The sequence below is a fragment of the Pleurodeles waltl genome, chromosome 7 (assembly GCF_031143425.1).
Source record: "Pleurodeles waltl isolate 20211129_DDA chromosome 7, aPleWal1.hap1.20221129, whole genome shotgun sequence".
Classification (NCBI taxonomy): Eukaryota; Metazoa; Chordata; class Amphibia; order Caudata; family Salamandridae; genus Pleurodeles; species Pleurodeles waltl.
This window is the reverse complement of record NC_090446.1, coordinates 275,842,897-275,870,261: the sequence shown is the minus strand read 5'-3', so window position 1 is coordinate 275,870,261 and position 27,365 is coordinate 275,842,897. Positions and strand designations below refer to the sequence as shown.

The 27,365-nt window shown below is 42.1% G+C and overlaps 1 protein-coding gene across 4 annotated transcripts in view; it reads right to left on the bottom strand.

Moving 5' to 3' along the window:
• RIPOR3 (RIPOR family member 3) overlaps window positions 1-27,365 on the bottom strand; it is a 451,742-nt gene that overhangs the window by 162,344 nt on the left and 262,033 nt on the right. For all 4 annotated transcript variants that reach the window (XM_069243646.1, XM_069243644.1, XM_069243645.1 and 1 more), the window contains 3 exons: window positions 23,761-23,824; window positions 19,164-19,207; window positions 16,623-16,748 (listed from right to left, as the gene is read on the bottom strand). In XM_069243646.1, coding sequence (XP_069099747.1) covers window positions 16,623-16,748; window positions 19,164-19,207; window positions 23,761-23,824 — 234 coding nt within the window. The remainder of the gene's footprint in view (window positions 1-16,622; window positions 16,749-19,163; window positions 19,208-23,760; window positions 23,825-27,365) is intronic.

The window sequence follows — 27,365 nt, the reverse complement described above, 5'->3', positions numbered from 1 at the left end:
ATCTGATCTAGCTCTCAGTTTTCAATCATTTAATTATATGTCTCTCTTGATGTGTCCTTCATATAGCTTCTGTCTATCTGCACTTTTTGTTGAAGCTCCTTCAGGTCTTTAACTATCAGTTCTGAGATGATGTCTATGGGGTCTCTGGGCATAACAGGGCAGAAAGAGGACTGGAATGGGATGGCAGCACTTCCAAAAACATCCAAACCTTATTCCACAATCATTTCTTGTGTGCTAAGAAACCCTGTCACTCCCTTGATTTCTCTCTCCAATTGGCCAGTTCCCTTAGCAGCTTGATGTCTGATACCTGAAGGTTGCTGGTAATTGGACCCATGTTGTTACCTCTATCCACATTCGGTATTTTCCTGTCTGTAAAGTATTTATGCAGTTTTAGTTTCCTAATGAATTTAAATAAGTTAATTCTCATCTGTTCATAATTAAATTGAGTTGGGTTGCAATATGTCAGACTATATATCAAAATAGATTAATTATAGCCAGTGAACCTATCAGGCTTGCTTCGTTGTCTGTTCGCTCTCTTTCGCCTTCTGCTTTGGTTTCAGTTTTTGCTTAAACTCTTCTGTGCCAGTGTTTTCTCTTCCTCTGCCTTTGCCACATTTTCCCTGTGCGGTTGAGGTTTGAGGTTGAATGTCCTGTCTAAGCGTAAAAAACGTAGCTCTTAAACTACTGTAGGTATATCTTTTGTAGACCCAAGACTTCTTGCATCACCACTCTCATGATCCATTCCCACATCAGAACTGAACTCCGAGCTACTCTTATTAAACACTGACTACTTGTTTGCCTGCGAAATATCAAAGTTTGTCTGCGTATGGTTTCAAAATGTTTCGAGAAAGTGTAAATTTGCTCACGCTGGTAATCAAATTTATGACGCAAGAACTTCATAGCTTTCCTATCTTTGTTGGATTGTTCTTATTTCTTCAATCGTTCCATCATATCCTTTTCATTGCTATTAATCCGTTCTTGATCAGGGTAATCCTTCATCCTTCTTGTCTTGATGCCTCAGATTCCTCAAAATATTACTATGTTCAATTTCAGCATATTTGATTAGCATGGAAATCATTTTTTGCCCACTCTTTCAGCATGTCTCAACTTTCATAAGTTGGGGCTATCATGACTGGAAGACCTCTGGGTATGCGCTCTACTTCAAGATACTTTTGCAGCGATTTACTCTCCCACCACTAGAATGCCTAATTCTTGTGCTAACTTTCTAATCTCTTCAATTTCACGCACATAGGTCTGATTTCGGGGCCCTTGCCGTGTGTTCGCCCTCGCGCCATCAGGGATATCCAGGGCTTCGCTGAGCGTGCTTGAGCAAATATAAACTCTGTGATCACAATAAATCTCTCAAGTGCTGCACCCAATTAGATCAGATTAAAAACTCAATGATCATTAATTCATTACCCATGCTAAATTGTACATCATGATTCATGCACCTTTCCTATTTACAACCACCCAACCCCTGCCATGCATGGCTGATGGGTCTGCATCTCTGGGTGTGAGAATAGGTGTGAGTGGGTGGGACAGTGGCGGTCTGGGTGTGAGAGTAGGTGCTTGGGGGTCTGAGTGGTTCCTGGAGTGGATGTGTGATGGTCTGAGAGGGTCTTTGAGTGGCTGCATCAGAGTGGGTATGTGAGTGGGTGTGTCACTGTGTGAATGGGTCTGTGAGTGGGTGGGTGAGGATCTGAGTGGGCCTGTGAGTAGGTGCATGAGTGTCTGAGTGGGTGTGTGAGTGGATAAGTGAGGGTCTGAGTGGGTGCGTGAGTGTCTGAGTGGGTCTGTGAGTGGGAGCATGAGTGTCTGAGTGGGTCTTTGAGTGGGTGCGTAAGGGTCTGACTACATCTGAGTGGGTGCGTCAGTGTCTGAGTGAGTCTGTGAGTGGGTGCGTCAGTGGGGCCTGTGAGTGGTTGTGTCAGTGTTTGAGTGGTTCTGTGAGTGAGTGCGTAAGGGTCAGAGTTGGTGTGTGAGTGGGTGTGTGAGCATCTGTGTGGGTCTGTTAGTGGGTGTGTGAGTGTCAGAGTGGCTCTGTCAGTAGCTGCATGAGTGTCTAAGTGCTACCATGAGTGAATATATATATATATATATATTAATATATATATATTTTCACTGAAAAAAACAAAGGTTATAGAGACATTTTAGTTAGGAAATAGATTTTTTTTAAACATAGAAATTCACTGAAAAAAAAGATTAGAGAGACATTATAGTTAGGCTCACATTTCAAGTGTACAAAACTACAGAAATTCACCAGTTATAGTTAGAGTTACCTCTAGTTCTTTTAAGAAATAAAATCACCTTAAATTTTTTAATTAAACATTTGAAATTTAAAGCAAAGAGTGAAACGAGTGCAGCTGGACTCATACCTTCAGTGCTCAGTATGAAAATCCTTGACATTCATGCTGAGCTCTCTTTGCTTTTATTTTTCAGCCTGTTTTTTCCCCCTTTAAGGGCTATCTGGGACCGTGGGTGAGCCCTCCAGGGCTCCCTCCTGGTCCCTACAGATATATATAAATATTTGTTTTTACTTATTATTTAGAAACAAGAACTTTATGGGCTATTTGGGACCGCAGGGAGCCCTCAAGGGTTCCCCTTCTGTCCCTACTGTAAAAAAAAAATATTTTACAAAAGCGCCCTTTACGAGCTACATGACACAGCAGGGGAAGCCTTAAGACGGCTCCTGCAGTGCCACTGCTTCAGCAAGCAGGGAGCAGCTTTGACAGCAGCTCCATGCTTGCTTAAGCATTTCATCTATATGCAGGGGACAGAGATGACACTTCGGATTTTGGAAGCAGGGCCTGCTTTTACGGGTCCTGGTGTCAAACCCAAAGTGTTTGCTGTGGCTTGGCTGCAGAGCTGCAGCCAAGCCACAGCAAACAGCTATGTCCCATAGCGGGAGCCGGCCCCATCTCTCCTTTGAAAGTCCCTTAACACGACTCCTGTAAAGGCACTGTGTACTGTTATGAATCACTGACATTCAATAGCTGGCTGAACAGGATGACTTTCAAGCCAGCTTTACACCACTAACCTTTTACTGCCAGTGTTCGCATAGAGGTCAAGCATTTATTCTGCTCCTTTCAAGCATCTTCATCTGAACTAATTGCTCTTAATTGGAACACCGCCTGCCCTGTGTACATAATAGTCCTACCCTTTATGTTCATGGACAGTGTTCTGTCGTTCTCTGAGGCTAAGTCCGTACTGCATGTCATAAAAATAAATACTTAAATCAATAAATAAATATGTACAATGGTATTTATAGCATGACCATCAAATACGGAAACTGACATGGCCTTTCCTTGAGTTGTCACATTATGGTTTGTCCGTAATCGCGCACATCAGCAGGTCACTGTAGGATCTGATGTTCAGATCAGAAATCAAACTGGGAAAGATCTTTACAGAGGAAAGACAGCATCCATTAACCCTTTGAATAATCAGTGTTACTGGAAAGTGATTTCTCTAATGTTAAGCACACAAGGTATCCTGACAGTGAATGATAGATAAAGAGATGAATCCAGAACTGAGAAATGGGATACATTTTTCTAAAACAAGTGACCACTTAAGCTGCTGCACTCTGGATCAGCAGCATCACATACGACAAGTATTGTGTGATTTATAAATAGACACTATTTCCACGTATGGAGCATTAAGGAATACGTGTGGTGGGTCCTATTTGATGAGGCATAAAGAAGAGGACTACGTCTCTTTAGGATCTGGAAAATACGATTTAATTAATGCCTGAAACTTTGGAAACGGAGACCAATAAGTGAGCCAACACTTTATGCAGCAGTGCGAGCCTCATGGAAACACACCAACAACTAGTCAAGGGAAAGTCCTAGTCGAGAAATGCCTTGAAATATCAAGGTCTCAATTTTGTTGCCATTGAGCATAAACTAATTTGCCTGAAGTTAATGCTTCTCTGCTGGCAGATTCTGTTAACCTTAATGTAGACTATAAATGATCAACACCTACTACACAAGTTGAGGTTCATGTTCACATCAGTAGCCTGACCTAGAGTGCTCTTCAGTGAACCACTGATTGCTGGTTCCAGCTGTTATGGTGTTAGGATGGGCAGTGAAAATGAGACAACATTCAAACAACTCTCAAGATAGTTCTAGGATTGTATTCTGGCTTTGGGTAAGGGCGAAGGTTGGGCATTGTGCTAAAGGGAGGTGGCCTAGATGAAGGCAAATGCTGAATGTTCTCATCAGGCTTAGATTCTGAGCTTAGGGATAAAGTTAATGTAAGAGCTACAATTAGCTTTTTAATTTTGGCTCACATGGGGCAGAGAACTACTGTAAAGCCTAGGCTTTGGGCTAAGATTTGGCCTAGGCGTGGCATTGCACCATTACATTTTGTTTTGTTAATGGATCTCAGAATGACCACTTCAAAGAATGTAGCTAATATACACTATTAGGAGCCATTGAGCTAATTGTTTTGATTACCTACAGTGGGTCTAAAGTGGACAGGGATTTGCTGCCAGTGATGTCGGTAAGGGAAGATGTAATAGGTGCTGAGTTGTGGACAAAAGGCAGAAATCAGGTTGCAGTGTTTTGTATAGTCATGACACTCATGCTAAGAGAGTGGTCGAATGTCTGTGAATTGTTAAAACCACTGAAGGAATACTGGAATGTGATAGAGGAATGGAGCACCTGTGGGGAAGAGCTGAGCGGAGGGGATCAAGGGGTCCCTTCTGCAAGATCAGAGAGAAAATAATTAGCCGTGGACATTTGTTGGGGAACCTTACAAAACAAGGGAGAGAGAACAGTATTTGTAGCTCATGGTTGGCTTGAAGGATGAAGTAGTAAGAGATTGTGTTCAGTGTACTGGTAATGACAAATCTCTTAGAGCCACTCACGTCAGCAGTGGAGATTCTGGAAGAACCATGGGATAAGTTAGGTTTGGAAATCATGGGTCCCTTTTAACTCCTTCGACCCTACCAAGATGTCTTGCTGTTACATTCAGGTGGGTCACTGTACGGTGTGTGAATTCTGTCAACACCAGAGCGGGTTTGTAATTCTTGAAGTAAGAGTTTGCCTGTGAAGAAGTGGTTGAAGTCAAATATCAAAACAATGGTAACCAGTTTGTGTCAGATGCTATTGAAGAGTTTCTGAGGAGTTTGTCTATCACACATCAGAGGGCAGCTCTTTTTGCACCTCAAGCCAATAGCTTGGGTGAGTGCATGAACAGGCTAGTTAGGTCATGTGTCTTGAGTGAAATTGACCTGAGGATACCTGACAGAGAATTGTTGAGTCAAAAAATGTGAGCTCATTGTAAAACAACCAATAGGGTTTCTCAGCTATTACCTTTTGTGTGCCTGAAGGGAAGGTTGGCAGGGTGTAAAATTAACCTTGTTTGGTTGAAATGTGGCTCCATGTAGAAAGACTCTGGGGTGTTATGTGGCAAGTTGAAGAATTATCAGTAATGTTATAAAAAAGTGTCATGACCCAAAGAACAGTGCCAGACGAGATGAGTGGACAGGGAAAGAAGATTTTTTTTTAAAGCGGGACTAAGGGCCTGATTTAGATCCTGATGGATGGAATACTCTGTCCCAAAAGTGATGGATATCCTGTCTGCTATATTATGATCCCCATAGGATATAATAGGATCATAGTACAGTGGACAGGATATCCATCATGTTTGTGACAGAGTATTCTCCCTCTGCCAGGATCTAAATCAGGCCCTAAGCCAAGAACCGCAAGTGTAGGTTTATGGTGCCAATCAAAATTGTGGAAGTGAAAGATAATGTGGTTGAATGATGAAGTGTTAACTATGTCAAGAATTGAAAGGTGCAGGAAATCAAAGTAAGAGGAAACTGACCACAAGGAAGACCCTCTGGATCCATGCAAAACAGCTGCTGAAAAAGGTTCTGTTGCAGGGGAGCCAGGGGATGATGTAGAGGTCGATCTGGTCCCTGGGTTTAAGAACTAATGTGAATGTATTGTGGAAGGCCTTTTTATCTTCGTCCATTAAATTTTGCCAAAACCTTTCTTGCTTAGTTCTACATCTATTTCTCCACTGGCATGCGTTATTTCTTTTTATATGGTATTTCATTCGGCATTCTCCGGCATTTATATTTTGTATTTCCTGTTCATTGTTGCTTGAATTTGTACAAAGGGGGTGTTTTGTGGTCTGTCTTCTATTTTGGGGATCTACAAAATACTATGGTTTCACTAAGGAAAGCTTCTGAGACTCTAGGAGGCAACTGCTGGCTGACTGCTGAATTATCTGTAACTTGGTGGCATTACTATTATACATAAACAATCTCTCTTCGATTCTTGCCTTCTGGATGTGTGGTCTTTATTGTTAGGGAAACTATGAATATAACAAATTCCTCCTCCTTGGAGAAAATATTCCATGGAATAGGAATTCACTATGTACAAGTTAGACTAAAACAGAGAATCTAAGTAGTGGATATTCCTGGTCTGGCATAATACCATTTGAATTGCCCCCAACCTTAGGAATACCTCCCTCTACCTCAACAAAAATATGGAATCAATGAGTTCTTTTCCACAAAAACTCAGCTTTGTTTCCCAAGTAGAGACAGATAAAAATAACATGAAGGTTCAGCTCCCTGGTCTCTGGAAAATACTCCTTCCACTTCTTTAGTATGACCATACAATCACACTGACCAGATACGTCACCCTGGCACACTGAGACCATTGTAACATCATCTATTATGGTCCTCAGAGAAAAATGTAATCTGGCCTTAAAGACTTCAGAACAAGGAAGCAAGAATGTGCCTTAACCACTGTAACTGGCACGTTATCAACTCCCCCCTTTAACCATTCCACTGGCTCAATGAGGTTTGCAAGATTAAATATAAGAGTTTACTCACTATCCATACACCTCCTCACTGCAGCCCAATAATAGACCTTCAGTCAATTTTGCACTAAATAATATGGGGCAGATTTCTGGTTGTGCAGACCGCAACTCTGGAATGCACAAAATCCCAACCTGAGAGCTGAACTCACACACAAGAGGTTTAGAAACTCTAGAAAACTGAACTATTTACATTTGCCATTAAATAAATTTGAACCACAAGTCATTTTTGAAGGATATTGGACGCAGTTACTTATAGTGGACACACTTACTTTCCTTCCATGATTTACTGACAATATTTCCCTTCATGGTTTAAACTCTATTTCAGTCTTTGTTACCTCTATGAAATAATCAACATGTTCTCACAGTTCTTTACAAAATTCCTTAATATGCAAATAAATGAAATAGGTAGGAAACTGTTAGTATTTTATTTCTAATTTGGCTGTTTTTCAGCATGCCAGTGTAAGTATTATGACAAACGCAACCTTGTGATGATGGGAAAATGTAAAGAGGGGTTGTGGCTAGTGAACCATCATGATTTTTGGTAGCTTCTGCTGTGAAATATAATGTGCAGGAATGAGAGGCCTATCATTGCCCTTCAAGAGATATCTGAGAAGATGGGGGTTCTTAAACTAGTGTCTGATTTCTCCTAGGGGGTAGTGAGCCTTTTGATTGGAGTGGTAAAGCATAGTTCCTGACTCTGAGAGATGAAACAGAAATAGCGACTTCAGCTTCCTAAAGCAGAGCAAACATGTAAGTAGCTAAGCCTTTCCGAAGTTGCAGAGGTGGAGACACCCAGAGGTCTTGCCTAACTAGAGTTGGAAAGTACCGGCATTGGAATGAGGGAGCACATTTGATAGAAACAGTGGAAATTTCTACCCCCAGCTCCCCGGATATAAAGCACACAATGGGAAAAATCCTGATGAGTGCACTATTGAAGGGGGGAATCTCAAAATCTATCGCTCCTTAATCATCAATCCCTCCGATGCATTTACACAACTGCGGGCTCAGTGGGAGAGTTGGGTGGGACAAATGGAGGATGACAATTGGTGAGACACCCGAATGCCCCCCCTTGTTATCACTATTTCCTTTAGATTGCGATTGGTCCAAACATATTATCTCCATTCTGCATATCTCTTCACTAGCCGTCTCCATATGGCACACCTTCTCTCTAACCCCACATGTTTTAGGTGTCCCCATGCTCGTGTTGATTTCTGCCATATGGTTTGGACATGTCCCCATATTGAAAAATACTGGAGTGAAGTGATCAGTAAACTATCTGAGGTAGTGGGATGGGAGGTGGAACTCTCAACGAAACTTATTCTTCTGGGAATCTTTGAGGGAATAGGAGACACAAATGCTGACATAGCTTTGATTGGGGTGGCCACCATGGATGTGAAATGAGACATTGACCATTCGATGAAAGTCTCCCACCCTGCCCTTGCTATCACAGTGGCTGAAGTGAGTGAACTGGTGTGTGCAGCAGGAAATGCTGGTGTATCAAGCCGGAGGCTGTCCAAAAGAATTGAAAACATTTTGGGGCAAATTGTGGGATTACTTCAGGCTCGGTCTGTTGTAACTTGGTTGAAACTGTCTCCACATGTAACCTACGCAGTGGGCTTTGTACTGTTGACTTTACATGTTGCTTTGCCTCTGATGCAGCGGCTGTTCTCCAAGAAGGTGAGGGAGCATGGCCCACCCCACTCCCCAGCCCTCTGCAAGCTGTGCTAAACGTGAAGAATAAAATAATTTCCATTTTATTTTTCACATGTGTGCTGCAACCTGCCCTGGAGCATAAGGAGTGTGTATAAGGAGTACTGTCTGGACAGCAGTGCTGGCATAAGAGTGTATAAGGAGTACTGTCTGGACAGCAGTGCTGGCCAGACAGTACAAAGTGTGCATGTGAGTTTGGCTGGCAAACATGCGCTGACCAAACTCACATGCACACTTTGAAGCTCTCCACCCGGCTGCCTTGGACAGCGGAGTGGAGACCAGGCACAAGCCTCCAGGTCCTGAGGGAGTGTCCAGTCAGGACGCTCCATCCAATCCTGGTGCTGCTGTCATGCTGGTTACCAGCACAGGAGCAACACCAGGATTGCTTAGTGAACTTTCTGCTTCAATTCGTGCTGGTCGGAGTTTAGGAAGGACACAGAGGATGATGCAGACCGGGTAAGTACAATTATTTTATTTTTAATTAAAATATAATGCATGCTTGTCTTTTTATTGTGCATGCTTGTTTACTGTTTTCACTTTTGTTGATGCTGTGGGGCACTGTGCTCGCCCCACCACTTTGATATGTTAGTGGCTGCTGCTGCTCTGATGTCTATGTCGATGACCAGTAAAGACTGGGGAAAATGTGGCAATACTTTTATCAAATGTCAATAAAATTGTTTATAATAAAAGATGAGTACAGAAGGAATTACCCTACTGGGGACACTTTCACAGGCTCTTCTGCTTCAGACATGTTATCTTCTATGAGACGTCAGCATTGATGCAACTAGTGATGTCATCAGTGATGCCATCAATACTGCAATTAGAGTGTCCATTAGCAGTGTCTTATGGATTGTCATCAGTGACATCTAGGACAGAATTCATGATGTCATATGATTGTTTATGGGGCCCTGACCAGAAAATTCAGCACGCTAATGTTAGTTACTTTTTTTTATCTTACCTGATAAATTAGGGTTTCGGCTGCAATGTTAAAGTCACTCCACATGAGGTGTTTGCATAATTTATTAGATTATTGGACCAACATGTCACAGCTCTGTTACCAGGAAGAAAACGTCCACTACCTTTTTTAGCTGTGATATTTTTGTATTTACATTTGTTTAACCACATTGTTTCTGTGCATACTTTAGTTGATGCAGTGCATGTTAACCAAACTATTTTTAAGATAATTCAAACGCCTTCGATTTTTCGCAAACCGTTTTTTGTATTCCTTTATCATATATGGAACTGTTCTAGATTTTTTCAAACGCACTAAGCTCTCCTTTGCCATGTTTTCTGTCAGTTCCTGTTTCAATTCCACTCCCGGTGCTAGGGTCGATTGCTCCAGCATCTTGCAATCAGCCTTCTGCACTACTTGGACTCATAATCTTTTTCGTTATTTACTTCCATGTCCGTGTACAATGTTTCATAATACTTTCGTAATTGAATCAATTCTTCCTTAATTTGCCTAATGTGTGAGAATATATTCTAAAATATCATAAAAGATGTGCCTGTTGCCATGATCCTTGTTCACTGGATTTGTTCGGCGTGTTTTATGCCGTACTAATGTTATCAGAACAAACCGCAACTTGTGGCTGTGGGTCATGTTTAAAGAACATGTTTGATAAACATAAATTGAGGTTTACCGCAAACGACCCAAATTTGCTGAACTTGTGTATTAAACGCAGACCACAATTTTCAGCCAGGATCTATATTGGTGAGCCTGATACTTAAAGACACTGTTGGGCCTGTGGTGACAGTCTTGGTTTGCTACTCCAGGAATCAAAAACGTACGATGATGAAACTGAGGAGCACAGTGGTAGCGGAACAAAATTGCTTTAGGATAAGATGGAGAGTTATAGTATCCCATCTCTATTCTGTTCCTTTGCATATTTGTCCCTGTACAGTTTTGCCACCACACTGTTTCAGTGACACATTTATTTGAAGGAACCTTCCACAGGAGGCTTCATGGCGCAGCCGCCCTGCCCCACCAGGAAAGGGCAGAAAAACACCGTATGTACAAGATACGGTGCATTTATGTCCTCTACCGCTGCGCTGGCATAGAAATTGCTGCCATGCATCAACGCAGGTCTATGGTGCAAGGGTGCCTGTATTGTGGGGATTATTGTTTTTGTGCAGGAAGGGAGACCTCTAAAAACAAGAATCAGAATATGTAACCCTCAGATATTTACCATACCTCTGTAGAACAATTGGACCTCAGGGTGTTTTCTGGGCTTCGGCCCCCTTCGCTTGAGTACAAGAAGGCAAACGAAATGTCGCTGTGCTCCACAGCACAATGGGGAATACATAACAAACACAGTAAGAGGTTAAAGGAAAGAAGAGATTTAGAGGGGATTAAGAAAGTAAGTAAAGGACCCCATGCGAGCATACCAATAAGAGGGCAAAATGAGCATAGGTGTTATAGTGACTAGGCAGGAGGATTCTCTTATTGGACACGGAATGAAATCTGCACCACAGCTAGCATAAACCCTCCATTATAACCTCTAGATTTTCAAAACAACCACAACTAAATTATATTTTTTGCACCCTAATCCTCCATGGTGCCCACAACTACACCTCACTCCAGCTTGAGTCAGCAATTGCCACTGTTTCTATCAAATGTGATGCTCTCCAGAATTGTCAGGTTCTCTGGTGTCTGCTCGACCGGGTACCTGGCGGGATGTGTACCCTTAATGCATGTTACAGCTGATGATATTTATGGAATTGCATGGATGACATGGCATAAGTAGACTAGAGTTCCTGAAAGGAGTGGATGTTGGTGCCAGACCAGACTTCTCCCTGCAGGCCCACCATTTTATGATGCCACCTCTGCTCCCCAAGGAGGTCTGCAGAGTGAGGTCAGAGTCCCAATCTTTGTGCTGAAGTGCTGCCTGCCAACTTAGAAGGACCACTCAGGTCATCTCTGGTATATTCTCGGATATTGGGGAACCATAGATCATTCCCAAAACAGTCTCAAATCTCAACAAGGCCAGTTCCACTCTACATGCTGAGACAGTCCAACCAACACTAAGCTAGTCATTTATGACTAGGTTCTGCATTGCTAAATAATAGAGGTATAGTTTGGCCATACCCAAACGTCCATCAAAAGGCACCTGTTGGTTTATCCTACACGGAACACAGTATGGCATCTGCATAACACGCTACCGTGAGGAGTCGTGTTGTTAAGTTTGATTATGATTATCCATAGACATAAAAGTATATAGACAACTTCTTTCCCTTTTTAATAGGGGCCGCAGTGAAGTGGCTTTTTCCATATGAGGAGGAGATTTTCCCTGGTCAGGGTGACTTATATTTGGAGATCTTGAAAAGTTGAAGATATTAATTTGTGATCTCGAATGTGAACCCGAGTAGAATGTATCTGTGCGGGCGCTGTGAGAAGTGAACAATAGCGATGACTCAGTTTGGAGGCTACTGTGGGAGAGTTTATGTTGTTTTGGAAGGTCATAAATCAACAAGTCAATCACCGAAATGCGTCAACGTTCTAACTAATCTGAATCTGTTAAGAGACCCAGATACAATTGAATGTTTAAGGGTGCATTACATCTAGTACCCCGTTAAACAAGAAACAGCTTAGCACCATCTAATTTGTGTACTTGTGGGGTGTTTCTATGTCCTCCCTTGGTGCAATATTTGTTACTACTTAAATGCATTTTGTTTTTTGTGTGGGTTGTGGAAGGGGGGTGTTTTTAGATATGCGCCTTCTTGTGAACGGACTAAAAAATATTTTAAAAAAATAATTTTAGACGATTTTGCTATTTGGAATATATTTAATGCACATAGTGAATAATAAAATTGTTTTGTTAGAGGGAATTTGTTTTAAAATATTATATATTGTAGTGGTATTGATCCTTGTGAAAATTGGGGTATTGGTGGGGTATGTGTGAATAGTGAATACATGTGATGGTAGAATATTTGGAGAGTTACTGATTTCCAAGGGGAGATCTTTCTCTCCACTGGCATTTAGTGAGAGGCAGTTTCAACCTGGAGTTGTGCCATAGAAATTACGTCACCATGGAATACATTTCCCTAAACCACTGACTGGGCACCATTTGTGGGAAGTTTTGAAAACATATAGGAACCTTGGTGGAATTATCATTTTGTAAAGGGCAGTTTTTCCCATTACATTTAGTGGGAGAATTTCCCAACTTTTCAGATCTGCTTTAACTTTTAGAAGCACAGGGGTGAAATTACGTTTCCATTCCAAATCCGGATGAAGGGCGACCTGAATCCCCAGGTAGCGAAAGCTCAAGTTTCATATGGGAATAGACATTTGCAACTCAATGCATTCCCTAGAGAGGATGAACGTGGCTAGCATTGATTTTGCATGGCTAATCTGTAGGCCATAATCATCTTCATAAAGTCATAGAAGTTAAAGGCAACACAGGCAGATCTCTGATGGGTTAGCCATGGACAAGGAGAACATCGTCAGCATACAAATCGATACGGTCGTCATGGCCCGTGTCACACATCCAGCCCCGAATTTGTGCGTCACAACGAACAAGCCAAGCCAGGGGTTTAATGACAAGGGCATACAGAATGGGGAGAATCGGAAACCCTGCTTGTACCCAAAGAATAGGGAACAGGCCAGAAACCACTCCACTAATTTGTACCTGTGCTATTAGGTTGGAATAGAGCAATTCTACATAGACGCAGAATTGAGCCCACAAACGTGCCCTTCACAGGTCCTGAGATAAATAGGTCTAGTCTACTATGTCAAATGTTTTCTCAAAATCCAAAAGCAGCAGAGCTTTGGGTGGTGCCAAGAGGTGTTGATGCACCAATGCCACATGGAGTCGCCTGAGAAAATGTCGCGTGCCCCTAGCCAGCATAAAGCCACATTGGTCAGGCTGTATAAAAGTGGATAGTACTTGTGTCAATCGATTGGCTAGTATTGTCGCAAAGATTTTAATTTCTCCATTGATGAGGGAAATGGGCCAACAGGCCGCACAGTCCATGGGTGGAGGGCTCAACTTCAGAATGACCACAATGGTCGCAATGTCAAGTTCCTGTGGGAAATGACCTATCTTAGCAGCTCATTTTAAAGTGCAAGTAGATGCAGTGATAGGATGTCTCTCTATGTACTATAAAATTCAGTGGGGTAGCCATCAGGGCTGAGTGTTTTCCCGGTGGACAGACCAGAGATGGCATTGGTTATCTCTTCAACCATGATAGGTTGCTCCAAGTAGTGCCTCTCAGCATGCAACACTTTAGGTAATAGGATGTCATCTAGCAATGGAGAACCCATTCTGCCTAGTCTTCGAACTGCTGCACATAGTCCACAGTAATGGTTGGGGTGGTACACAGGAAGGTACTCTCAGCATCCAACCCCTTAGGTGTCACCCAGGTAGTACAGTAGCTTACCATTTTGGTCACCCCATTCATATATCCTTGCTGTGGAGGCAAGCCAAACTTGGCGCGTCTCCTCGAGCAAGCGGTGGTGAATCTCAGCACGGGCAAGCGTGAGTTGTTGGGAGTTTTCGCCCTGTAGCTCGTCAAGGAGTTGCACCTCTTGCCGAAGGGCCTGAGCCTTTAAGAGTCACACGTTGTAGTTTGTTTTTCTCCTTTGATCAGAGGATGCTTTTTTGCTTAAGGTACCTTTGCAGACCATTCAGGGTGCCAGCAGAGTCCACTGTTTCTTGATTGGTATGAAACTAGAGCCTGGGAATAGGCCTCATCCTTAAGGTTCCATACATTGAGACGCCACTTTGGAAGTTTTGTAGGTGGATCCTAGACGGAGTTACACTGGAGAGTGGTCAGAGGATCCTCTAGAAAGAATTTTCACATCTGAGATGTGTAAACAATCACTGGCTTGCATGAAAACTAGGTCTATACAAGTATGTGAGGGATGGGCCACTGAGGTGCGCGTGTATTGCCTTTTTCTGGGGTGCCACAGTCGCCGTGTATTGCACAAACCAAGGGGGTCCTTGAGTTGGATAGTTGGCATGCCCTTACGTATCTTTGCTTGGAAGAGACACCTGTAGAATCTGTAATTGGGTCCAGACCACATTGAAATCTCCCCCGACCACAGGGGTGCCATTTGGGAGTGCCAGAAGGAGGTCTGCAAGGGCATGATGAAATGGTTCAGTAGCCAATGGGAGGGAGTAGACACACACTATATTGAGGCCCCTACTTTACACTCCTCCATTCAAGACTAGATATCAGCCTTAGGCATCAGAGAGGACACAGTTAACTACCATAGGGAAGGTGCCATGGAGAAGAATTGCCACCCCTCTGGAGACCCCTCTGGGCCTTCTGAGAAGCTCACCAGTCAGAGATTATTGCATCTAGAGCAGTTTCCTGCATCTTATGCTCGGTCACACAGCTCTGCAGTTTGAGACATAAGGCAATGTACTTTCGATTTCAGGTCTGAGGCATCATCTTTTACTGTTGATATTCTCCCTTAAGCTTCTGTGATCCAGCTGGCTACATTGAGCAAATCTTGGTCCCGGAGTGCAACATCAACATGGACTGCTGCGATTTTGGTTTCAACTGCTGCTTGTGACGTGTGAACAGCCTGCAAGATCATTAAGAAGTCTACCGTGGCTGGAGGTAGGCAGGCGCCTGAGGGTTCCCCTGTGGCAAGGGGCCCTCCACACAGACCAGTGGCAAATTTGTCTATGTGGGTTTGGGGCTGGTGGTTTTTGTCTTTCACCATGATTGCATAAATGTAAAAAGCCAGAACGCAGGGGGATGTGCACCTACCCCACTTGCCATATCAAAATAGAGCAGCACAAACAGCTACGCATCGACCCAATCAGCAGGAACATCAAGAGCTGCACAGCTGCAAGTAAATAGGCAATAGGACCACTACCGACATGCCATGAGTCCAGGCCAATAAGTTAGCCCAAGTGTCGCTAGCGCTTTTTGCCTCCACACACGCTCTCTACAGTGGTATTGGAGCCAATTGTTCAGCACAGAGTTTCTTGCCCATGGTGGGTGATACATTTAGGGAGTGACAGTAGTGTCACACAAAGGAGAGGGGAGGAGAGGCGAGCGCAGAGGCATGCCACCCGCATTGGTGGTTCATAATATGGAGCCAGTTCGAGATTTCAGCAGTGTACACAGGCACATTCTGTATATTAGGTTCCCCTGAGCTGATAAATGTCACTTGTGCAGCCTGTTAATATGTGGGTAGGAGCATCAGTGAGGCCTGGTAGGTGCTGTAGGGCCTAACAACCCCTCGGCAATCCTTGTTATGTTTAAGAACCGTATTCAGGCCAGCGGGGAAGTTCATCCTTAGAGTTATCATTGAGGTAAGGGCAGAGTTGTCCGGTCCATGTTGCAGTCTAAAGAAGAGGCTGCCCCCAGCAATCTCACCTCATCCCCCTGCGAGCCCCCCACAACACCACAGGCTCTGCAAGTCCATCCGTTCTCACCTTGCTCAGTGGTCAGCCACACCAGCACTCTCTGCTTCATCCCTTCTGTCAGCAGGAAGGCAGGGCCAGCAGCCGTGGGCCTCTCTTTGCAGCACACATTCGTGTTGGGCTCCCCGTCATCAGGCTCTGATCGGTGCCACGTTAAACTGAGGGCCCTCATCACCTCAGTTTTTTCGCATGGGCCACCATCATGGGTGCGGCCGGCCTCTGCTCTGAAGTCAGCTTGCCGCTCAAACGTCCCCAGGTAAAGCAGAGCTGCGAATGGCTCAAGTTGGAGTTCTCCCACTGCTGTGATCACCAATGGCCAGGGGGATCTGCTGGGATGGAGTTTAAGGGTGGCTGATTGCCGCGGATGATGGAGGTGTCCTGAGCACTCTTAGAGTGAGAAAACAAACTTGACGTCCGAAGCCACGCCCCCCCTTCTGAACCTTTTTTAATATCCATATGTTCTTCACAGTCATCTCTTTCATAGAATGAACATATATTTTTATCCTATTTTGGAATAGCTGCTAGCTTGGTTGCTCTGTTTGTTTGTGGCTCTCTCCTGGCAAATAAGAGACTCAGAAACTTTGTTAGAAGCCAAACAATCCTTAAAATACACACAAATGCTCCAGAATCTGAATGACTAGTTACAAAATGTTTTAATAATGTCTGATGTGGGTGAGTGTGCAGTACTTTGCATGGTTTTACCTTGATTTCAAAGTTCTCGTGGAGGCTGGGTATGAACACCCTTTCTTCTTCATCCCACATCTGACTGTCACTTGTTTCAATCTTTCCTTTCAGTCTCCACCGTTGTCGGCCGAGCCGCACCAACACCTGGATGTTATATCAAGGAGAAAATGTTTTTACATAAGTGGACAAATCCAGATAACTCAACGTGCAATGCCAGAGTGGCCAAATTGATAAAAATGGATTCTAATGTTCTGCTATTCGGTGTAGAACATTATACATGCATTGTGAAAGAAGTCTCATTTTACGCTGCTTAGCCTGTAAAATAAATACATAAATAAACAAATACATAAATAAATAAACAAATAAATAGATAAGTACGTACAGTGGTCCAAAGTTTTTATTCCAGAGACCACTGCCAATGGAGCTGCTGGATGGCATGGTTGCAAAATATGAAGGCTTCCTAATCTTCAAGGTGCACAGCGGTTACTTGGTTCAGATTAGTATCTGTGACTGAGGTTGTGGTGATCATAAAAGAAAAACTGAGGAACACAGGTCTTGACAGGAATGTTATTTCATATGTCACTATGGTGAATTCTGTAAATGACCTCGTTATAATGCCTACACTAATACCAGTGACCAAGAACAATCAGGGCATGTGAGTATCTTATAATACTACCCACAAACAGCCAAGAAATGTTCATTATGTCTAGCCCCACTCAAAGACATTTTAGGTATTTTAATCACACTCTTTAGATATTGGTCACCTAAAACCACAATAGGTAAGCTACGTGCGCTGAGGACCACAATCTTATACCTTAATCACACTATGGTGACTGCAGGTGAGCAGGAGGAGACAGCAATATATGTGGACAATAGACTGATGCGTTGAAAAAACTCACAATGTTTAGAGTCCTAATCATCAACATCATTCGTGAATAGGAGAGACATTAGATTGAAGATTAACTGCCATTAGTTCATCACACCACCACAATGTTGGCACTCAGTGTGACTAATTAGAAGTTACCACTGCACTTTAACTACAGAAATGAGACGCAGCAAATGATTTAAACTGTCAAACAATCTGGATCTGCACACAGTACTCATTCTAGGATAAGTCTTGACAAGGTTCTCCCAAAACACAAGACCCACCCATTGGAATTCTTGTTAATTGAAACAGGAAGGGCCATGCACAATAATATGGAACATCTCTTAGATGTATCTTCGTTCTAACAAATGGGTCAAATTAAAACTTAAGCTGAGAATTCCAAAGCAAAAAAGAGGATGTTTGCTGTTTTCTTCAGTAAAATAAAACCTCTTGGTTTGCGACTTCTGAGCTGTACAAATCCCACCGTCAGTGAGGCGGTGACAGGTTTTATGGGCTGCTAAACTGATGATGGACACCTGATAGACATTTACAGCAAGAGTCACCTGCACAATCAGGTTAGGATTTGGCTGTACGGGTCAAGCAACCAGACTATGCAGAATGTCTTCTGAGAGCCCCCTTCTCATGTTATGGTGGACACATCGAAAAAGGTTACGGCCGACATTAATGGATGGAAAAAGTAACTATTAATAATATTATCCCTCCTCATTTGGCTATCAACCTCTCACCCAGGAGTACATATGTTTAGAGGACTTCAGGGTGGAAGGAGAAGGAAATGTGTACATTAAAGGGCACTATCAAAGGGCAAAACCTACACGCAGATATAGAACTGAAAGAATTTTCATAAACTAGGAAATCATGAATGCATCCATCTCTCCAGTTGAGACATTCCCTGTTTATTCAGTTTATGGGACACTTACCCCCACGAACATACTTCCCTTGGTCTTACTATACTTAATAACCAGGTAAAATTCAACTGATATCCATAACTCAGGAGTCATTCCTTTCATTAAAGCCCTTGTGAAATCTGATGATGGAAGAGTCCCCACTATCCCAGAGAGGAGCCCATTGGCTCCCATCAATGCAGTGTAAATAAGCCCACACGACATCTATTCAGGAGCCAAACTGTACGAGATGGGGAGGAACAGAGCCTCACCTTTTATCTCTGGTGGAAGACAGCCACTAATTACTTTGTATCAGGCTCTTGGTACGTCAATTTAAATGCTTACGGGCTGGTAGTATCGTGTAATATCTCCAATACAATTGGCTGGACTTAGGTATATAGAAAAATGCCACTTCTTGCTCCCTAAAACAGCAAACACAGTTTACACTAGTTTGCATCATGGTTGATCTGTTTCAAACACCCTTTTCTCATCTCTTTATTACAAGAGCAGTTATAATAGTGGACAAGGAATTGCCATCCAAAGTTTATGTGATCTGTCTCTACGTTTCCAAACACTTCTAAACATTAGTTGTGTTCGGTGACACTTTCGATACTGAAAATAGACTCTGGGTTTTCATAATATGAAATGTAAAAGCAGGCAGAAAATTTCGTGTCTACAATACATCATAGTAGTCAGACCTACAGTAGTCAGACTTACAGATAATCGAATTAACTAATAACTCAAAAGAAATTGTGAAGTGTTAAAAAAGGATGGCTTTATTATAAATTGTACCTCATAATGGTCTCCTGGACACAGACGTGCATAACCCACCAAGCCTGTAAAAAAACAAGAACAGAAGATTTGAGAATTAAAAACATTATTTTACTTGTAAATCAATGAAGGTTACTTCAAATTCAAAAATGGAGTTACGAGCTCAAACAGTCGCTTTATAATGTGACAATGCACGTGTGTGCAGGGAACTCACAACATAAGAGTGCCTCAGAGGCTCAGATGTAAAAGAACTCGTGAAAATGTTTTAATTTTCGCGCACTGTTTAAGAAGATATGTGTCAGAACATCTTATCTGAATATGCAGGCACATGTTTGTATGTATGCTGGCCCAGAAGATATGTCTGCTTAGCGTGATAACAGCTGACGTCACGTCACTAGCTATAGAATGTTATTTATTGAAAAGCGGAGTGCAGCTTATGTTTCAGACTACTTCTAACATTCCCATAGGGCCCGCCACAGCTGAGAGCCACATTCCAGTGTTAGCAGTTAGGCACTGTTTGTTCCAGCAGATTTACTTCTGAGTAAACATGTATCTTTATAGATTCCCAAAGTGTTACAACATATTGCATGTTCCTCATTTCACGCACAGACCATGATGTTCAGAGTAAAGTGCTTACGGGGCGCGTTATATTTTAATTGTGTGTCCAGGAAATTAATATTTGCTGTCCTAGGTGAGATGTGGGATATTTAAAGAGGGGGGCGAGCAGCTGATGTATGGACTACTTCGAGGTTGTGCCCTGTCGCCATTCTAAATGTACCGTTATTTCATACACTGCGGCTTTTTAAATATCTGACATGTTATTTCATCCACACCTAAAAGGTATTTTGATGGGGTGACATGTTATTTGACTCCCCTGTACACCTTTCAATTGTGTGACATGTAATATTATCATCTGTGTGGATTTCCTAAAATGGAGTGATGATCGGCCTCATTGCCAGAATATTTGTTTCGTAGAAGTGTGACAAGTTACTTCGTCCTAAGTGTGAGTGTTATATGATGGTGTGAAATGTTGCTTCATCCCCGGCCTGACTGCATTATGCTGGTGTGACATGCTTTTCTTATATCACTTTTAAGTGTTTCATAACACTGTGACATGTTGTTGAATCCTTACTAGGGGTGCCCATACATACACGGTGTTATGAAGGTGAGATGTTGCTGGTATGGAAAGTCTCTACATAGGTTGTGGTTCTCTGTCGGTGGTGGCAGCATTTATATAGACTCAGACACCTGTATCCCTTTGAGGGGTTCCCTATCAGTTCCCTCCTGGTAAAGTGTGAGCAGACTCCCTTTCCTGAGCAGTATTTGCCTCTATCCTGCCTGCGATTTTTGTTTTGGCTGCCAGTGGGATCACTGGGTGACGTTGGTAAGCCACTTTGCTTAATATAAGCCACACAGGTGTCTGTTCTGCTGGAACTTCAAGTTCCCCATGCGCCTCCCTATTCCTTGTAGAAGCCAGGTGGGTTGGGGAAGGCACCAACTCTTATAGTAGTTAAGAATCCCAGTGCTGGGACAACCCCACCCTTTCTGTTGGGTGAAGGTCAGGGCCTCCCGGAAAAATTAACATTGGTCCCTGGGGATTGCCGGGACAAGTACCAAGAGACCGAGGCGAAGGGCAGCTGGCTCTCCTTATAAAGTGATCATGGAGTAAACATGAAAGATATATACCCAAGGATTAAAGGTGCACCCAGGATTTAAAAGTTGCAGATCCCCTGTATAGCCTGTCCATCATGGAATGACAAGACCGTCCTCATTGGCCAGTGGTTTGTTCAATGCTGTACTCATTTTCTGACTAGCCACATACAAGGGGGAGGGAGTAAGCAGAGATCTAGGAATGGAATCCAGGAGTTGGATTGTTATTTCCGCTGGCAGATCTAGAATAGAGTCTGGACTTGAGAAAGTGTCTCCGCGATGGATTACCCGTGAAAGGAATTTGTCAGTCTGACAGAAGTAGCTGGACTTCCGCTCACCAGGACAAATTCCTTGCAGCAGCCTAGCATGAAATAAGCTATCTGTTAGGATTCTGGAAAACCAACTGATTTGAAGCACAAGGAGACTCTAGGCAGCTACTTGAGGTAAGGAATCTCGCTACACATCAACATTGAGGGAAAAAGGGGATGCTCCTTACTGTTATTGAAGGTGAGGCAGCTTTACCGCCAATCCCTCCCCTGTGCTGTAGGACCCTGTGGTTGCTTTCGGTTACCACTTGTAGCCTGTTGAAGAACTTACCATTTGAACCCTTAGTCCCTGTCCCAGGACTTGCATAGTTTCTGGATTTGTTCCTGCTTGTCCAGCACTAGTAGCAAACAGCACTATTCTGATCGGTACCCTGCCATTAGAAACTCCAAATGGCGACCAGCGGGTTCTTTGTTACAGGCCACGTGCACTGGCTAGCCTCTACTTTCTCCAGTTAGCCAGATGGTTACTGGACTAGTGAGAATCTAGTGATTGTGCCAAGACTCCAGGCACCCCTAACCAGACCCCTGACACCACCAGAAAGGTGTCCTCTCAAACAAAAGTTGGGACCTTCAGTAACCTTGCATTGTGGTACAGGGGGTAGACTAGGAACATTTGATTTCATGTAATCTTCTGAAGCCACGTCAGTTCAATACAAGTATTCTTACCACTGCAGTGACTTTGAACAATAACTCTGTGCAACATAGTCTGCATATTCCAATGTTTACTGTTTTTAGAGTGCTTAGCAACTAAGTGCTAAAAAACTGTTTGGAGTCAGAACTCTGACCCAGAGGAGGATTGTAGAAACTTCTGGTTTCTAGGTACTACTGTGGCTCAGAGGCACAGCACTATTGGACAACTCTAATTGATGTAACTGGATCCCAGTAACACTTGACTGCTTTTCTGCCACAGGAAGCCAGCTGGTTTAGATATGTTGCTGTGTTTCCAGTATCTTGTGATGCTGTGTTACTTCACCATCAGTGTGAGTGTCTCATCATAGTGTGACATGTTACATATTCCCCAGTGAGTGTGCTTTATAATACTGTAATACATATTATATCCTCCTATCCATCTTCTGATGGATTGACAAATTTCATCTTAAAGTGTGTCTTGCAATGGTACAACATTCAAATTCATCTCCCTTTTTAAGTGTTTTTTATTCCAGCGTGACCTGTTATTTTGTCCTCTGTATGAGTGTTCCATACATATAAAGCAATATGAATTATTACATATTACACCATAATCAGTGTGTGTCATATAGTTTGGTGCAGTGTTACATCACCTCAAGCATAAGTTTCTTATGATAGTGTAATATGCTACTTAATCCCTTGGTCCAGTGTCTTCTCATAGTGCTGCATGTTACCTTCTCCCCAGGGAGGCGGATGTTGTGATGTATTTTATCTAGACACTTTGGCTGCATTCATCCCTGTGAAATATCAGGTATGACATAAGCAATAACCAAAAGGAATTTGAATTGCCATTTTCACAGTAATATCTCATATCAAAGAGGAAAAGGCACTCAAAATGAGGCCCTGATGGTTAAGGAGAGTGCTATTTCCTATATCTTATGGTGGTATGACACGTTTCTTCAACCCTAGTTCGAGTGACCTATGATGTTGAGATATGTATTGCGTAGACATGATATAATGCCATCACTTTGGCAGGTGTCTTAAGGGAGAGTGACGTTATTTCAACTAATTTCAACTACTTTTAGTTTACATAATGTCATTTTATCTTCGTTGTTTTTGTCTGATGTAACAACCTATTTGATTTTGCTTGGGTTTTATGATGATGTGATATGCTACTTCATCCCCAGTATACCTACTGTAGTATGCTCGAACATGTTATTACACCTCCTCGGGGCAGTTGTTTCAAATTATATTAATAAAATGCAAATATAAGTACAAACTTTGCACAGGACACGCTGAACTGGAAAGGTGAAATAAGTTGAAGTGAAACTTGAATGTGTGTAGGTACTAACATATATGTGAGTTAAAGGAAGGTGATTCGGAGGAGACATGTGTGTTCACCAACAAGAAAAGAAGGCCACAGCATCACAGGGAAGAGACAGCATCAGACCTTTGGCCTGAAGGGTTGAAGGAATGTGTTTGAAGTGCAGAAGAGGGCTTGAAGAGAACAAAGATGAGAAGTTTAAGAAAAATGCATGGCGCAAAAAGGGGCTCCAAGCTGAACTAACGGGCCTTACAAAACCTTTAACCTCCATAAGTGTTCCAGTAAGGATAACAGCAATCTTGGCAGCAAAGGATGTCCCATGGTCCATCTTCAATAAGAGAGGTTCACATTTTAAAGGTGTCACAGTAGACAAATATACCACAACAATTGGCACCATACACCCCCTAATTTAGAGTCTGGTGGTAACAGAACATTTTCACATTTTTGCATCAGGACCTTATTTGGAGAAGAATCAACACGTGGAATTTTCGGCACCATAAAATCTAGTTTTGTTTGTACAAGATCGTATGAAGCAGCATGGCAGAAATAGGTTCATAGGTCTTCTCCATATTTGCAAATAAACTACAGCAATTTACATGCTAGCCTGAAAAGAAAATATGTTAAACCACCACACAAAACATCTATAAAGAATTATGGTTTGAAATGTAATCAGCTTTATAATTTTGGTTACCTTTCATCTTAATGTGGAATTCCCCCAAATGCATTTCCAGCGCCCCCTCAATCAGGCACATATCCTGGAAAATGGAAAAGCATTGTATACAATTTATTAGAGCAGTTCCACATTTAGGCATCTTCTTTGCTTAGCTGTTCCTTCAAATGAAACCGATGTGCTTAGTTTTAACTCTGCTCTTCAACCAATGTGTGGTGTGTATTGTTCTATACCATAAGGAGTACTCAGATATCTAATTGTAATACAAGTTATTTTGATTTTGCTATGCAGAAAATAGTTTCAGACTCAAATTCCTTGCATAGCCACTATGAGCTAATTATTTTCTGTTAAGATTTTGCAAACCTTAGAATCAAATGGTGTCAAACAATGCTGCAATTGCAGAACCATTGATAATAAAGGATACACCCACTAATGAGGCATAATTGTGAGTTCAAATGTCAGGTGACAAAAGTTGAAAGAGTCAAGACATACCTGCTGTAAACAAGCATCACATAGACAGTGTCCAAAAAATTGGTCAGTATCCGGTCCAAGGACCTCTAAGATACTCCCCTCCTCGTAATCAAACTCTGTATCTTATATTAATTTTCCAATGAAGACACAGCGTAATGGATTTGAAAAGCCTATGCTTGTATTGTGTCAAGTACAAATGGGCAAATCTTTGACTTGACTAATTGTCATATGTACATTTTGTTTTGATCACCCAAAACACACTTTCTAATCCTTATGTGTTTTTTTTTATTGCATCACCTTATCTTGACATGCACTTTGTCGATATTTTTCATACTTAGGGAAGTCTATATGATACCTATCACGACTGCCTTGCAGAAATAGATTCTGTTATATGAAAAAAATGGTTGGTCTGTATTAACTTTCTCATTTACTGTGTAGGGAGGGGACTATTGTATAGCCTCTCGAAGAATAGAAATTTGCTTTTGAAGTCTGCCAGATAGCGCAACAGTCGGACTGCGAAAGACTTAGGGCCTCATTTATAAGCATCTGATGCATCAGCCCGCTGCAATAGATTTCTTGTGCTGCATCATCTCCGATGCAACAGATTTCTTGTGCTGCCCTATGATCCTATAACGACGCCATGGATTAACTGTATTTACAATACAGAGCTCCATGGTGCACGTTTGCAGAGATGCATCAGAAATTCTGAAGCATCTGTTGGCAACAAACTCACACATTGCTGGATTAGCATAAACAAAATGAGGCCCCCATAATGAAAAGCCTGTGTCACTTTTACCCCTGCTCTGAGCAGGCAGTAAAATTCTGAAGTAGTGAAGTCGCAGTATGATGCACTGAAACGATGTAAATTTCACTGCATCAGTTCTGCGTTGCTTTTACTGAGGGAACTCATACCCTGCACACATTATACATTGCGCAGGTATAATGTGATGCAAGGGTTTACCAACTGACGCATTTGACCCAGTGCATCAGTTTGTAAATCTTGAGCAGTGTGGAGCACTGCTAGCACCACGGCTGCGTAAAAAAAAAAAAATGATGCAACACTGGCGCCACGGCCTTGTAAATGAGGCCCTTACTGGGGACAGGTCAATTGTTCACCTGGAAAAAAACTTCACCCACTGCTTTCCATTGGCTTTTTGTTTTGCTGATTTAGATTGGTAAACAAAAAGAAAAAACATTGCTTGCATCATCTTGTAGGCACGCACATGCTTGGTGAGCATGCCTATAAAATGACACTGCTGGCTGCATAGGCTTTTTCCCCCTATTACCTATGCAACATAGCATCAGGGATGATGCAAAACATGGCTAAACCACTGGCAAAGCCAACAGGTCCCAAAGATGAGACTTTTTGGTTTGCTCATGCCTGCTAATTAAAGTGTATGGATAGGTTTACTAGTTTTGTTTTCTTTAACAGGAATATGTATGTGTATTTCGGTGTGAAAACAATACATTTTCATTTCTTCTAAATAACATGCACAATGTGAAAATTGCCATTTAATTTACTCACACTGCAAGGATTGAACCACCGTTTCATAATGTGTAGATCATAGACAAATACTCTTGTTCCATGAAGTATACAAAACTAGATGCTGATATTTATATAGTAATGTAGACGCCACAATTTTAGGCTGCTTGGCATTTCGAGGAATTTACTAAATGTAGCCACCTATGACAAAAACAGACACACACACACAGACACACGCTAAAAATGCATACACACATGCTAAAAAATATATACACATTGCATGTACTGTATGACAAGCATCAGTAAGACCTTGTACACCACAATCTTGGATAGCTTAAGGGCCTAATAATAAGTGCTTTAGAGCAGTGGTTCCCAAGCTGTGGACCAGGGACCCCTGGGGTCCACGAAGCCTCCTCGGGGGGTTTGCGACTGCTTAGAAAATGAAATAATATTAACAGATTACATTCCAACTTTCAGTAATGACTAAGTAGGGGGTCCCCAGATTCCAATAATGATTCAGTGGTGGTCCCCGGGTTCCAGTAATGATAAAGTGGGGGTCCACAGAAGTCAAAAGGTTGCAAACCACTGCTCTAGAGGGATAGTTGGAATTTATTGCACCCCAGAACACCTTTCATTTCAGGGTTCGAAATGTATTGAATGTTATAAAATGCACGTATTTGACTTTTTAGGCAATTAGTAGATTTTGGTGCTGACTGCACCAAAACTCGAATGTCGGTATAAACCTTTTATACCCTGTTACATTTCAGCAGGTTCCAAATGCCAAAAATGAATGGAGGGTGCAAATTTGTCACAGCAGGGATCCCAGTTTTACCAGCATGTTGTATTCAGGGCCGAGTTAAAACTTTTACATCAAAGTAATAATAACGCAGCATTTGTGTTGAACTTAATAGCTCAGACTTGCATCTCTAGAGGACTGTAAATAATATGTATGATGATTATGCCGGATAAATACTGGCCGTGCATTCGACCTCTGAAAGTTGAAAGGTTAATTACACCCTCCAGGACTGAACAACTTTCAGGTAAGGCGCACATCTCATCAGCAGACACTAAACCCATAAAACTATCTGAAAGTGTGTTCTGATCGTTATGAAGAATTTTCTTTTCCTGTTTTTCTGTGTGCCCTGTCATTTTTTTGAAAAAAAAAATGTTTGTTTAAAAGATATATTTATTAAATATATGTTTCATGTCATTTGGGCTTTTCAAGCGTTAAGATCAAGGCAGGACTCTTTCTACTTTCCAGTAGCATTTTTGAGAGCACAATATCAATTATGAGAAATTTCTGTTTGTATTAAATACTGAAGTTTCAGCCCCATTAAGTATATATTTACGGGAAGTTATACGTTAGCATATATGGCCACACTTGGCACACAGGTGTCTGCGTGAAGTTAAGCTACTGTCCTAATGTTGGTTTATGCTAGGCTGTTGCCCCGCTTGAGGAATGTTATCACGTTTGAACTACAAAGAACTAAAATCTCCGCCGAGTTATAAGATATCTACTGTACAAAACAAATAAAAATACAAAAAATATTCACAAATGTATAATGCATTACTTTGTTATAAAAAAGTGATTCCCTACATATATATTTATGAATATGAAGATACAAAACTACATTATCATATGGAAGATCACAGATAAAACACAACTATTATG